This window comes from Erinaceus europaeus, chromosome 2 (assembly GCF_950295315.1).
Source record: "Erinaceus europaeus chromosome 2, mEriEur2.1, whole genome shotgun sequence".
Classification (NCBI taxonomy): domain Eukaryota; kingdom Metazoa; phylum Chordata; class Mammalia; order Eulipotyphla; family Erinaceidae; genus Erinaceus; species Erinaceus europaeus.
In genome coordinates, this window is record NC_080163.1 from 187,735,172 (window position 1) to 187,749,632 (window position 14,461).

Consider the following 14,461-nt stretch of genomic DNA (forward strand, 5'->3'; position numbering starts at 1 on the left):
TAATGTGGATAGCTTCAAACTCTGTGAATACATTAAAAGTCCATAAAAGGTTACACTTCACATGTGTGAACTATAGCGTGATAAACCTGTTAGCAACTGTAGTGATTTTTGATGGTTAAAGCTGTATACTCAGAGTCAGGCTGTGCTTGACTCAGTAAAGTGCATACATTATCATGTTCAAGGACCTGGGTTCAAACCCCTGGTCCCCATCTGGGGGAGGGGAAGCTTCACTAGAGGTGAAACAGTGCTGTAGGTGGCTCTCTCCTTGTTTGCTCCCCCTTCCCTCTCAATTTCTGTCTTTATCAAAGAAGGAAGGAAGGAAGGAAGGAAGGAAGGGAAGAAGGGAGGGAGGGAGGAAGGAAAGAAAAGAAGGAAGCTCAGCTGTATACCATTTGAAGCTGACACCATAGACCTGACAAGGACTTATTAACTGTATTGAAACCCTTTTTCCTTTACTTTTGATCTTATGTATAGTTGTGATTCCAGATTGATAATAGCTTCATTGTACTCATTGATATCCTGTTTTCTATAATACTATTCATTCTTTTTAATGATTGTGATTACTTTTTTATTTAATTTATTTATTGTTGGACAGAGACAGAGAGAAATTGAAAGGGTATAGGGAGATGGAGAGATAGAGAGATACCTGCAGCCCTGCTTCAATACTCATGTAGCTTTCCACCTTCAGGTGGGGACCAGGGGCTTGAACTTACACACTGTAGTGTGTGCACTTAACTAGGTGTGCTGTAGCCTGCCGCCCCCAATACTTTTCTCTTAAAAGAAAAAAAAACTGTTAGCAAAAAAGCTTGTCAGGTGATTGTCACCAAACCAGAAGTCTCTGGGTTGTTGTTGTTTTGTTTGTTTGTTGGGTTTTGTTTACCGGAGCCCTGGTCAGTTGGCTGATGGTGTTGTGAGGGATTGAACCTGGAACCTCATGCTTGAGAGTCCAACATTTTTTTTAAATTATTTCTTTATTGAGGAATTAATGTTTTACATTCAACAGTAAATACAATAGTTTGTACATGCATAACATTCCTCAGTTTCCCATTTAACAATACAACCCCCACTATGTCATTTATCATCCTTCATGGACCTATATGCTCCCCACCCACCCACCCCAGAGTCTTTTACTTGGGTGCAATATGCCAATTCTATTTCAGGTTCTACTTGTGTTTTCTTTTCTGATCTTGTTTTTCAACTTCTGCCTGAGAGTGATATCATCCCATATTCATCCTTCTGTTTCTGACTTATTTCACTCAACATGATTTTTTCAAGGTCCATCCAAGATGGGCTGAAAATGGTGAAGTCACCATTTTTTACAGCTGAGTAGTATTCCATTGTGTATATAGACCACAACTTGCTCAGCCACTCATCTGTTGTTAGAGTCCAACATTTTATCCATTGTGCCAACTCCCAGGCTGCTTAACTGCATGCCTTTAGTGCTAAACCAACCAGTGTGGATTCTGCCGTTTGCAACTAAGAACACTGAAAGATACAGGCAGGAAAGACGCTAGTTCAAGAGCAAAGAGGCCATGTGGGAGAGGATGGGGAGAAAAGGAGATGCGGTTACAAAGTCTGGAGGGGATAGACCTCAGAGCGTTTTGTAAGGCACAGGAAGGAACTTGGATTTGATTCTGAGTGAAATGAAGCCAGCAGAGTTCGTGGTCTCAGTTGGGGTGGGGCTAGGGGGGGTATAATCTCTTGATTGAGATGGGGTGGAGGGGTGGATGACCAGGGAGGAAGACACTGTAATAGTTCAGGCAACAGGTGACCAGAGACAGTACCAGGATGGGAAGGTGCCAGGGGAGACAATGGGTGAGTTTGTTTTTATTTATGTACCTTTAACTCTTGGCAGAAATTTATGAATCTAGTTTTTGAACTTAAAATCCACAGTCAGGGAGACTAAATGCTAGGGTAGATCTCACCCAGAGCTGTTTTCCTTCTGTGTTCTCCAGGTTCCTGGGTTTACCTTGGGATGCAATGGTGGTCCGGGAGTTGGCGCAGTGGCCAAAGCATTAGATTCTCAGGCATGAGATCTTGAGTTCAATCCTCAGCAACACATGTACCAGACTGATGTCTGGCACTCTCTCTCTCTTCCTATCTTTCTCATTAATAAACAAATCACATCTTAAAAAGAGAGAGAGAAGGAGAAAGGGAGGGAGGGACAGAGGGAGAGAGAGAGAGAGAAGATGCAATGGTAGCTCCCAGGCTCACCCCAGAGTCTCAGGTGAGCTGCACACCCCCACACACACCATTCCCCTAAAGCCCTTCACTGCTATGGTGCATCCTGTGAGGATTCCTCTTTCCTCACTCCCTTTCTCAGTCCCACTCCAGCCCACACCACCCCCGTCCTAGATCCCCCCCAATCCTAAATGGGATTTGGATTATCCACATGTAGACTACGGCTTTTTGTTGTTGTCCAAACTTCTTTTTGGTCCCTACTGAAGAACCTTTTCTTGCTTGTGTTTGTTGTCATTTGTTTTCTATTAGGAGTCTAATTTCTCACTGCTCTGGCCCCCAACAGTCTCTGTCCCAACCCCCACCCCCTTAGATAACTACCACAGTTCTCTCACAGTCTTAGTTATGAATTGATTTTTTTTCTTTCACATTTGTGTGTTCAATTCTCTATGTTCCGCATATGAGAGAAACCATTCTTTGCAAAACATTAATCCCCCAATAAAGGAAAAAAAAAATTTTAAGGAAAAACAAAATTAAAAAAAAAAAAACATTCTATAGTTGTCCTTTACCTCCTTACTTACTTCACTAAGCATAATCTTCCCCAATACCAGATAATAGATGAGTTTGGACACATTCTGAAAGTAGTTTCTGATGAACTGTAAAGAAAGAGATGTGTGTATGAGACAGAATCGGAGAAAGTGAAAGAGCTCAAGGATGACTTGATACTTACAGTAAAATCCCAATTTCATTGCCAGGAAGAGAAAAAAGAATATTCACCACTTAGGATCATAATGGGGAACCTATGTAATTATAGGCAAAAGCACTTGGCAGAGTTCATGCACCACTGCCATGAAATATCATGGGTATGTTTGAAACACTCATTCAAATCCATTATCTTTTTTCTGGCACCCTAGGGCCATACATCTGTCCTCTAAAATTCCAGTAAACTCTCTCCCATGTTCCAACTCCTTTCTTTTTTCCTTCCTTCCTTCCTTCTTTCTTTCCTTTTTTACTTTTTTTTTAACACTGGTGTGTCGTGATGCATTTTTTAAATATTTATTTATTCATTCATTCCTTTTTGTTGTCCTTGTTGTTTTATTGTTGTTGTTATTGATGTCGTCATTGTTAGATAGGACAGAGAGAAATGGAGAGAGGAGGGGAAGACAGAGAGGGGGAAAGATAGATACCTGTAGACCTGTTTCACCACCTGTGAAGCAACTACCCTACAGGTGGGGATTTGGGGCCTGGAACCGGGATCCTTGAGCCAGTCCTTGTACTTTGCACCATGTGCGCTTAACCCACTGCGCTACCGCCTGACTCCCGTCGTGATGCATTTTTATATAGAAAAACATAGTGGGGCTGGGTGGTGGTGCAACTGGTTGAGTGCACACATTACAGTGCACAAGGACCCAGGTTCAAGCCCCCAGTCCCCACCTGCAGGGGAAACCTTTGTGAGTGATGAAGCAGTGCTGCGGGTGTCTGTCTCTCTCCCTCTCTATCTCCCTCTTTCCTCTCAATTTCTGGCTGTCTCTGTACATAAATAAAGATAATAAAAAAATTTTAAATACAAGCATAAAAATGTCATAACTTTTCTGACAGCCCAATTTTTTTAATTTATTCATTTATTGGATAGAGACAGAGAAAAAATGAACCAGGATGGGTCATGTCAGCAGAAATCTAAGAAATATGGGAAGTCAGTGGAGGTGGGATCTGATTGTGAGACAGGCAGGTGGAGTCAGTTTATCCCCTCCACCCCCTGGTCAGCCCAAGTGCCACTTTCTGCTCATCTCCCACCTTCTGTCCATGAGGATGCAGCCCTGTGCTTGCCTCCTAGGACCCAAGCCCCTCCTGGCAGTGGGAGAGACTCAGAGAATTCAAGGACTCACACCTGCACCTCCGGGACCACTGAGCATCAAAATAGGGGCTGAGACCCAGCTCACAGACCCCTGACTTTACTCCTTCCATTCCAAGCTGGCAGCCTGTGTCATGCATCCCTTCCCCATGATCTGGTCCCTGATCTGGTTTCCAGGGAGCACTACAAAGCGAGAAAAACAAATTGCAGGCAAATGGATCCCAGATGATTGACAGCCCGAGATCACTTTTGTAAAATCAGAAAGAAGAATATGTGTGGGGGAATCCGCATTAAACAAAGAAAGCTGTGAGTTCACAAAGGTTATCTAAGAGGAATGGAGAAAGAAAGGGAGAGGTGGCAGGAAAGGTCAAAAAGCTAGGAAGGACTATCAGCTGAATAGAAAAATACACAGGGAATTTTTTCTATTTCTCTCAGCCCATTTTTTAACAACTTAAATTATTTTTTTCATTTAAAATTACTACAGACTTACTAGAAGTTGCAAAAATACTCCAGAGAGATTCCCTGTACCCCCTATTGCATAATTATCACACTCTCAAAACTAGGAAATTGACATTGTCACAATACAATTAGCTAGACTACAGATCTTCCTGGGACTTCTCCAGCGCTCACTTGCACTCATTCTTTTTGCATGTCTTTGTGTCTCATTTGGTGACATTTTATCACACGTATAAACACCACAATCGAGACACAGAATTGTTTCCTCGCCACAAAGAAACGCCCAAGTGCCCTCCCTCTTCTTCCGTTACCCTTGACAACTACTAATCTGCTCTCTGACTCTATAATTTTGTCATTTTAACAATGTTATAGAAATGGAATCATATAGCATGTAACCTCTAAGATGAATGTTCTTCATTCAGCACAATGCCCTTAAAAATCCATCCAGGTTGTGTGTATCACTACTACTTCATTCCTATTTGTTGCCAAGGAGCATTTGTTTGTGCAGATGTGTCAACAATGGAAGAGTTCACCATTCACCCACTGAAGAAAGTATGGATTGCTTCTAGTTTGTGGCTATTACAAAGTAATCACACTAGGTAGTCAGGTAGTCTTGAATAATTTTTAATGGCCTATTCAAACTTTTATGAACACGTGTCCAATTTTTGTGTGAACATACATCTCTATTTCTCAAGGATGCATGCCAGGAGTGTAATTGCTGAGTTGTGTGGCATAGGTATACTTTGAGCTATTTTAAGAATGGTTCTGGGGCCGGGAGCAGGGAGGTAGCTGCAACAGGTTAAGCACACGTGGCGCAAAGTGCAAGGACCGGCGTAAGGATCACGGTTTGAGCCCCCAGCTCCCCACCTACAAAAATATGAAGTGCCTGTAACATCAGAGCAATTTCTTTCTGGCTACTCAATTATTATTATTGCAGGGGGTAACGAGAACTGCCGCCCCAAACTCTGCCAGCCTTCTAGAAATCCTCCTCACCATCTTCTCTTCAGGCTGCCCCAAGGTCCCTGCAGGTGCTCTGGCTCAGTCAGTGAGAAGCCTCCTACCCTTTCCACTGTCCAGGGGGAGAGAAAGGAGATCTGGATGTGTGGGCAGCAGAGGGCCCCATCTTCTCTTTTGTTTTTGTGAGCAATGAGGTCTCTAGTCTTATTTTTACTCTTATATATTTTTAATGAAAGAGATACATAGGAAGAGAAAGAAAAAGGGAGGAGGAGTGGGGGAAGAGGAGGAGGAGTAGAGGGAAGTGGAGGAGGAAGGAAGGAAGGAAGGAAGAAAGGAAGGAAGGAAGGAAGGAAGGAAAACCCTGGTCTTCCCTGCTTGACATACATCAGCCAGGATGGGGGGGGCAGTGTGCAGTGGAGGGGAACAAACCACTACTCATGAGACTGTTTGGAGAATAGAATGAAAGTTCATGGGACATGCTGGAACCAGCAAGGAGTGTCCCCTCTGCCATGTCAGTACAATCCTGGGTGGGTTTCTCCCCGATCTGCCCACTGGCCTCCATCAGGGGGCTGTCCAGGTCCCAGACAGTCTAAAACTGGGCTCCAGGACTGTTTTAGTCCATCCTGGTGGAATTTTGGTTTTACTTTCCTTTTTGTTTCCATAGCACTGGGTTTACCTGGCTCCGCCCATATATATGAACTCACCTGGCTCAGCAGGTGGCCCCACCCTGTCAGAAGAAGAGATTGTGCTTTCCATTTGCCGTTTTGTTTTTTGTTTGGGTTTTTTTCTCCCCTCTCACTTTACATACATCAGCCAGGATTCCCCAGTGTATCTGGTTTAAAAGCCCAGCCATGCAGCTTGTGAAGCAGTCTACATTTGGCCATGGCGACAACCTGGTTTCTGATGCTTCTGACCCTGGGCCTGGGCTTGGCCACAACCAGCCTGGTCCCCACATCCAAGCCCATCACAACCAAAAGGGGCTGTTACATTCACAGATTCCGATCTCTGCCTCCGAGGGAGCTGGAGGCATTCAAGAAAGCCAAGGATGCTTTGGTGAGTCTCTTGTAGGCGACGTCTCTTTCCTGCCATGGGCCAGCCCGTCCCCCTGTCCTTCTGCCGTGAGTTAGTCTCTCTGCTCTTGTCTTGAGCTGCCTCTCCTTTCTGAGCTCTGATTACCTTCCAGCTTTTCTATTGTAGGTTAAACTCAAGCCCACCTGCCAGGCCAGCCTACAACCTTGCTGCCCTGAGCCAGCCTCCAGCACCCCTAGTGGGCACTAACTTTCGCCCTTGCTCTCTAGGAAGAACGGCTCATGCGGAACAGATGGAACTGTAACACCTCCCTCTTCCCCAAGGACTGGAACCTGAGGCTGCTACAGGTGAGTTGGAAGCAAGGTTGTGCTTGTCCTTACCTGTCCCCTTGTGTGGTCCCTCTCCTTCTTTATTACACCTGCCAGTTCTTCTCTTATCTCTCCTTGCCTGTCCTATGCCTCTGACTTTCCTCAACTTCTCCCTTATCCTTGTCTCCCCCTGGGTTTCTTTTTCTCCCCCTCAAAGGAGAGAGAGAGAGAGAGACCGCTGCAGCACTGTTTCACCACTTGTGAAGTTTCTCCCTTCCAGGCAGGGACCAGGGCTTGAACCTGGACCCTTGTGTACTATTGTGCACAAGGTACACCACCGCATGACCCCTCTTTTTTGTAAAGCTTCTTTGTAAATATTTAATTTACTAATTTACTTTAATGAGAGAGAAATACAGAAATGCAAGAGATACAAAGAGAAATCCCAGGGCATTCCTCAGCTCTGATTTATGGTGATGCCAGGGATTGAACCTGGGACCCTGGAGCCACTAGCATATGTCCTCTGTATAGCCACTGTGCTATCTCCTTGGCTTAGCTCAGTGTGTGTTTTTAAATATTTTACTTATTTTATTTCAGTGAGAAATACAGAGAGGAGGTGGGGGGAGACTTCAGAGCACTGCTCAGCTCTGGCTTATGGTGGTGCTGGGAATTGCACTTGATCTTAGCCAAAAGGCCGAGAAGTGATGGTGCTGGGAATTGAACCTGGGACCTTGGGACCTCAGGCAGAACCATTATGCTATCTCCTCAGCCCCATTTAAGATTTTTTTTTTTTTTTGGAAAAGACAGAGATTGAGAGGGGATAGATAAAAGATAAAGAAGAGAGAGAGAGAGAAAGAGAGACACCTGCAGACTTCTGGGGAATAGAACCTGGGTCCTTGGTCATGCTGATACATGCACTTAACTAGGTATTCCCACCCAGATTTAAACTTTATAAGAGAGAGAGTAGGCATCAAAACATCACTGTGGCACATATGATGCCAGGGATTGAACTTGGAACCTCATGCTTTGTTTACAGCACCACCTCTGGGTCCTCCTGGGTCCTTTATCATCTCCCTTACTCCTCTCCTCTCTTCTCCTCTTCTCTTTTCACTCTCTCTCCTCCTTTTCAAGTGCTTGTTAAAAATCACTTAACAAGTACTTGATCTTTTTCTTTTTGAAGATGGAGTTATTTTAGCATACGGGAAAGGCAGAGGGTGACCAGAGCACTGCTCAGCTGTGGCTAGTGGTGGTGCTGGGGATTTAACCCGGGACCTCTGGGGCCCCAGGCATGGTGAGTCCTCTCCTCAGCTCTCTCATCCATAGTCTTCCCTAGTCCTGCCTTAGTTCCCTCCCTGGTCAGCCTGCCTTCTGTGCTGCCCCTTGTCCTAACTTGCCACTGTCTGCTGGAACACACTCCTCCCTGTCACCTGACTTCCCATCACTCAATGGGCCCAGGTCCCTCCTCAGCTTTTTCTCTACTGATCTTGTACTGCTGTCTGCCCCCCCTTTCACCCACATTCCTCACATGCTCTTCCCACCCACCTCCTGAAACCCGTTCTCTTTCAGCCCAGCCCCTGCCTGTCTCTTCATATCTCTGTAACCCCCATAAGCCACCTTTCACCAATCCTCTGACCTGTCTGTCCTCTTATCTTTTGGCCTCCTGTCTCTATATTTATTTATTTATTTGTTTGTTTATTTATTTATTTATTTTACTAGTTCTGGCTTGTGGTGTTGTAGGGGACTGAACCTGGAATTTCAGAGACTCAGGCATGAGAGTCTCTTTGTATAACCATTATGCCCGCTTTCAGCCTCCTCTCTATCCTCATCTCTGTCCTTCCTCTGTCCCTCCTATCCCATCCCACTCCTGTCCCCACCCCCTGTCTCCATCAACTGGACTTTCTCTCTTTTTTTGATTTTTTTTAGTTTCTCTAATTTTTAATTTTTATCTATCATTAGTTGGAGTCAGAGAGAAATTGAGAGGGGTGGGGGTGATAGAGAGGGAGAGAGACATCTACTGCTCTACTTCACCACTCGTGAAGCGTTCCCCCTGCAGGTAGACCAGAGGCTTGAACCTGGGTCCTTTTGTGATAGCTTAACCAGGTGTGCCACCACCTGGCCCCCTCACCTGACATCTCACCTGTTCATTCTCACCTCTCCCCAGGTATGGGAGCGCCCCGTGGCCTTGGAAGCAGAGCTGACTTTGGTCCTGAAGGTACTGGAGAACCTGACTGAGTCCCCCCTAGGGCCCGTACTGGACCAGCCTCTGAGCACCCTGAGCCAGATTCACTCCCAGCTGCAGGCCTGTGTGAGTCCCAGGTGCCCGGGTCCTGGGTCTGTGGGGTCTGGGCATGTGTGGCCTCCCCACTCCCCCCTGGACCCTGTATCACACCCTCTCTTGTGCCCACAGCTCCCTGCTCAGCCCAAAGCAGGCATCAGGCCCCGGGGACGCCTCCACCACTGGCTGCACAGGCTCCAGGAGGCTCCAAAGAAGGTGAGTGACCCTGACAGAGGTGGGACATCAGGGCCCATCAGGGGATCTGGGGGGGTTGCCAGCCCTGGAAGCCTCTCCCTCACTTCCTCTTCTCTCACAGGAGACCGCAGACTGTATCCTGGCCTCGGTTACATTCCACCTCTTCCACCTCCTGTTACAGGACCTGAAATGTGTCGCATCTGGGGACCAGTGTGTCTTGAGACCCCGACCCTGACCTAGCCCCAGCTTCCAACCCACCTTATTTATGCACCAAGTCAAATAACCTTAAGTTATTGTTTTAATATTTATTTATTCCTTTTTTGTTGCCCTTGTTTTTATTGTTATAGTTATTATTGTTATTGATGTCGACAGAGAGAAATAGAGAGGAAGGGGAAGACAGAGAGGGGGAGAGAAAAATAGACACCTGCAGACCTGCTTCACCAGTTGTGAAGCGACCCCCCATGCAGGTGGAGATGGGAGGGGCTCGAACCGGGATCCTTACACCAGTCCTTGCGCCCTGCGCCACCTGCGCTTAACCTGCTGCGCTACCGTACAACTCCCAACCTTAAGTTATTTTCCCCTCACCCTCTATTTATGGAACTGCAGCCCCAAAGAAATGTTTATTTTTCTACCTTTTTCTATGCACAAATAAACAGTAAAGAGTGGGAGCCGCCTATAGTACATGAATTCTTGCGTGAGCACGTGGTCACAGGTCTGAGTCTGAGAGGGGACATCTGTGGGTGCGGGCAGGAGCCTGGACGGGTGGTACCTGTTCTCTCGTGATCGTGTGTGTGTGTGTGTGTGTGTGTGTGTGTGTGTGTATCCGAGGGAGCATCCGCCCAGAACTTAGATGAACTGCAGAGGTGGGTGTTGGCATGCTCACAGCCTGACTCAACTGCAATACAGCTGCACGTGTATGTCCATTCATACATGGGCTTATCTCTCAACCTCTGTGAACAACATCTCTATTTCTCCACGGACGGTTCTGCATCACTTAATGATTAGGGGATAGATTATTTTCTTTCTATTTGTCACCGGGTTTGCACTGCTCTGGGCTGACTTTTTCAGATCTGGAGAGAGAAAAGACCTTGACACCAAAGTTTCCTCCAAGCCAGTGGGGACCAAGCTGGAACCTGGGACCTGTACATAGCAAGGTCTTGGTGAGCTATTTTGCCAGCTCTGTTGTTTTTCCACAGTGGCTTTGCTGGGGCTTCCTGACTGCAAGGCTCACTGCATCCATTGATTCTCTCTCCCTTCTCTCTCTCTCTCCCTCACTCTCTTCTCTCTTCTTGCCACCAGGGTTATCTCTGGGATGCAATGCCTACACAATGATCCACCATTCCCAACAGCCACTTTTTTGCCTCCCCCTTTCCTTTACTTTATCTGGAAGGACAGAGAAGTATTGAGAGGGGAAGGGGGAAGAAAGAGAGACATTTCCAGCACTGTTACTCTACTCTTGAAGCTTCCCCCCTGGAGGTGGGGGTCAGGGGCTTGAACCTGGGTCCTCACACATAAAGTGTATGCTCTACTGGGTATTCCACTGCCCAGCCCCATAAATAAATCTTTAAAAATAGGGAGTTGGGCGGTAGCGCAGCAGGTTAAGTGCAGGAGGCGCAAAGCCCAAGGACCAGCATAAGGATCCTAGTTCAAGCCCTCAGCTCCCCACCTACAGGGGAGGTCACTTCACGGGCGGTGAAGCAGGTCCGCAGGTGTCTCTCTTTCTCTCCCCCTCTCTGTCCTCCCCTCCTCTTTCCATTTCTCTCTGTCCTATCCAATGACAACAATAATAACTACAACAATAACACAACAAGGGCAAAAAAAGGAATAAATAAAAATAAATATTTAAGAAAAAAATAAAAATTAAAAATTAATAAAAAATTATTGCCAGCAGGGTTATTGATGGGGCTTGGTGTTGGTACTATAAATCCACTGCTCCTGGCAACCTTTTTTTTTCTTTTCCTTTCTATTATATTTGACAGGACAGAGAGAAAAATTGAGAGATCTAGGGAGAGAGAGAGAGAGGGAGAGAGAGAGAGAAAGACACCTACAGGTCTGCTTCACCACTCCTGAAGCTTCTCCCTGTAGGTGGGGAGTGGGGACTCCAACCTGGGTCCTTGCACATGATAATATGTGTGCTTAAACCAGTGTGCTACTGCCCGGTCTCCAAAATAAATATTTTTAAATAAATGAAGTAAATTGTTTATCATGACATGTAATGAAAATCATCAGAACAGTTTTTCCCCCAAATCAGTAGCAAAGAATTTTTTCCCCAAGGTCCCTTTTAGCAAACTTACCCAATTCTTATTGCCCTAGTCCCACTGATAGCAATAATAACACTGATAGCAATAATAACACTGATAGCAATAACCCTGATGAACGAAAAAAGTCTTGTTACACATCCAGATTTTGGGGGCCAGAACTTGAGTTCAGCACCCCAACCCTCACATCTAGAAGTTTCCATAATTCAAAATCAAACTAATTAGTAAAGAGGGGGGGTTGGGGGGGTATTGGAACACCTGGTTAAGCACACATAGTACTACATGCAAGGAGCGGGGTTCAAGCCCCTGCTCCCCACCTGAAGCGGGACGCTTCATGAGTGGTAAAGAAGTGGGAGGTAAAAAAGAAATAGTAACTGATGATGGAAGGAGTTATTCTAGAATCTGCTCCAGCATGTGCTCAGCATGCATCCCAATTCATAAGCAGTGAGGCGTTGCTATGGTGTCTCTCCTCTCTTTCTCTGTATCAAGCCCTCTTTTTTTTGCTTTTGACCAGAACACTGTTCAGTTCTGGCTTATGGTGGTGTGGGGGTTTGAACCTGGGATGTTGGAGCCTCAGGCATAAGAGTCCGTTTGCATAACCATTATGCTATCTACCCTCCACCCATGCTCTCTTTTTTTAAAAAAAAAAAAAGGGGGGGCGCTAGGGAGATAGTAAAATGCTTCTGCAAAAGACTCTCATGCCTAAAGTTCCAAGGCCCCAGGTTCAATCCTCAGCACTACCATTAGCCAGAACTGGACAGTGCTCTGTTATCACTCTCTCTGTATCAAATTAATTAATTAATTAAATTAAATTAAAGCATTAACTGAGAGAGGAGGGAGAGAGAGTACACCAGAACACCACTCTGGTACATGCACTGCTGAGGATAGAACTCAGGACTGCAGGCCCAAGAGTCCAACACTATCCACTGTGCCACATCCCAGGGCCCACCATGTTCATTCTTTTTTTTTACCATTTTCATTCTTTACATGGCACTTTTTTACCCACCAGACACTCATTACTGGTTTCTTTGTTCTCTTCACCTCTAGGATATAAGCTCCAAAGTCCCAGGTTCAACCCCCTGCACCACCATAAGCCAGAGCTGAACAATGCTCTGGTAAAAAGAAAAAAAGGAAATTTTGGTTTTGTTTTTTTTTGGGGGGGGGTTTCTGTATAGCATAAATGGTTATGCAGAGACTCTTATGTCTGAGGCTTCAAAGTCTCTGGTTCAACCCCCACCCCAATCTCACACCAACATAAAGGATGGAAGGGAGGGAGGAAAGAGTAAGTTTTATGGACTGAACCAAAGATAGTGCAATCAGATGGGGACATAGATGGGATCAGGAGGCTGTGAGGAGTAAACTTTCCATCCTGGTCATATGATCCAAACTCCTTAACCTCCTGAACTTACACTCCCTCATCTAGACTAGAGAATGCCCACATTGCTCGTGTCTACTGCAGCTAAGACAGATATGCAATCCTGCTCCTTTTCTGAGTAACTCCATTTTGTAAGTGTTGTGTGCCAGGCGTGGGGCTGCCTGCTTTCTGTTCATGCACCGCGGAGGGCTCATAAGCACTGGGGCCCTGTGTGGGAAGCCCTTGGTGAGCAGGAAGGAGTCGTGATGGCTGAGACAGCAAAGTGAGGCTGGGCCACTGGGTGAGGGAGCCTCCTGGCCTGTGATTCTCCATTGCTTCTGTCCTTGCTGCCTCCCACCTTGTCTGCCCAGATCTATCCCCCTCCCTCCTGCTCTGTTTCTATTTCAGTCCTCCTCTCCTCCTCCCCAGGCCTCAGGGGGCCCCTAACTGGCATGAAGCCTTCTTCCTTCTTCCCTAAGATCAGGAAGGAGTTTTCACTGCACTTCTCCCCCACCCCTCACCCCCCGCCCCCCATCGCCAACATGACCAGGGCACCCCACATAGACATCAACTTCCCCACCAGCCTCACCCGAGACGCTTCTGGCCCGCACCTTCTGTTCCCCAGCAGACCCCATCTCCACCTCAGGCACTAGAGCAACTAAGACAGATACTTAGGCCAAATTGCCACCTCCACTATGTCTTCGGGGGGGGGGGGGAGGGTGGGAGGAGGGGCGGTGAGCAAGTAACAATTCATTTCTCCCTGCTTGTTTTCTATTAATTGAGGACCTTGGACAGCTCCCTGGCACAGCTGTTTGATGAGAGAGATGAGCTGCTGGCTTAGCACCCCTGCATGTGGACCCACATTCACTCACTGCTCAGCAGTGGATGCAGCACTTAAGATTCAGAAGTTGAGGGGTCAGGCGGTGGCACAACTGGTAGAGCACACAGGTCACAATCCCCAAGAACCAGGGTTCAAGCCTCTCCCTGGCCCCCACCAACAAGGAGGGGAGCTTCACAAGTGGTGAATCAGTGTTCCAAGTCTCCCTCCCTGTCTCCCCTTTTCCTCTCAATTTCTGTCTCTATGCACAATAAACAAATAAAGCATTTTGAAGTCTCTGAAGTTGGGCTCCCCGCCTGCTTTTGTCACCTTCTACTTCTGTGCCCTTGGGCAAGTTATTTTTCTCAGCATCAAATGCCTTCATCTGTGCGTTCTGCAACAACTGGATGCCTGGGGCTCTGAGGTCCCAGGTTCAAGCCCCAGCAGCACAAGCCAGAGCTGAGCAGGGCTCTGCTTTAAAAACCACCTAAATTTATCATCTGTAAAAATGTGCCAACAGTGCAGATGCCCTAGAGTAGCTGTGAGGTTCAGTGACAAGTGCTTGGCACATAGTAAGCACTCACTACATGTCAACTATTATCACTTTATTTCTTTCCCACCTCTAAATGACCCGAGGATGGGAGCCTGTCTGCAAGCCTCCCTGGTGCGCGTCCTTCCCTTCAGTCCCACTCGGGCGCCCTTACGCTGCCATCTAGGTCACCTGCCCCACCCCTCACGTCCTGCAAGACACACGGACACACACAGAGGTCAGCAGAGCGGCCTCG

The 14,461-nt window shown here is 46.7% G+C and overlaps 1 protein-coding gene across 1 annotated transcript; it reads left to right on the top strand.

The window, feature by feature from the left end:
* Positions 1–6,325: 6,325 nt before the first annotated feature.
* Positions 6,326–9,482, top strand: LOC103114355 (interferon lambda-1-like). The gene is made up of 5 exons (XM_007524026.1): positions 6,326–6,496; positions 6,742–6,819; positions 8,939–9,082; positions 9,185–9,268; positions 9,369–9,482. Exons 1-5 carry the CDS (start codon positions 6,326–6,328, stop codon positions 9,480–9,482), a joined length of 591 nt encoding a protein of 196 aa, XP_007524088.1.
* Positions 9,483–14,461: the final 4,979 nt, after the last annotated feature.

Coding starts and splice junctions, on each gene's coding strand:
- LOC103114355 (XM_007524026.1), top strand. CDS start 6,326: ATGGCGACAACCTGGTTTCTGATGCTTCTGACCCTGGGCCTGGGCTTG. Junction 6,820..8,938: donor GGAACCTGAGGCTGCTACAG/GTGAGTTGGAAG, acceptor ACCTCTCCCCAG/GTATGGGAGCGCCCCGTGGC. Junction 9,083..9,184: donor ACTCCCAGCTGCAGGCCTGT/GTGAGTCCCAGG, acceptor TTGTGCCCACAG/CTCCCTGCTCAGCCCAAAGC.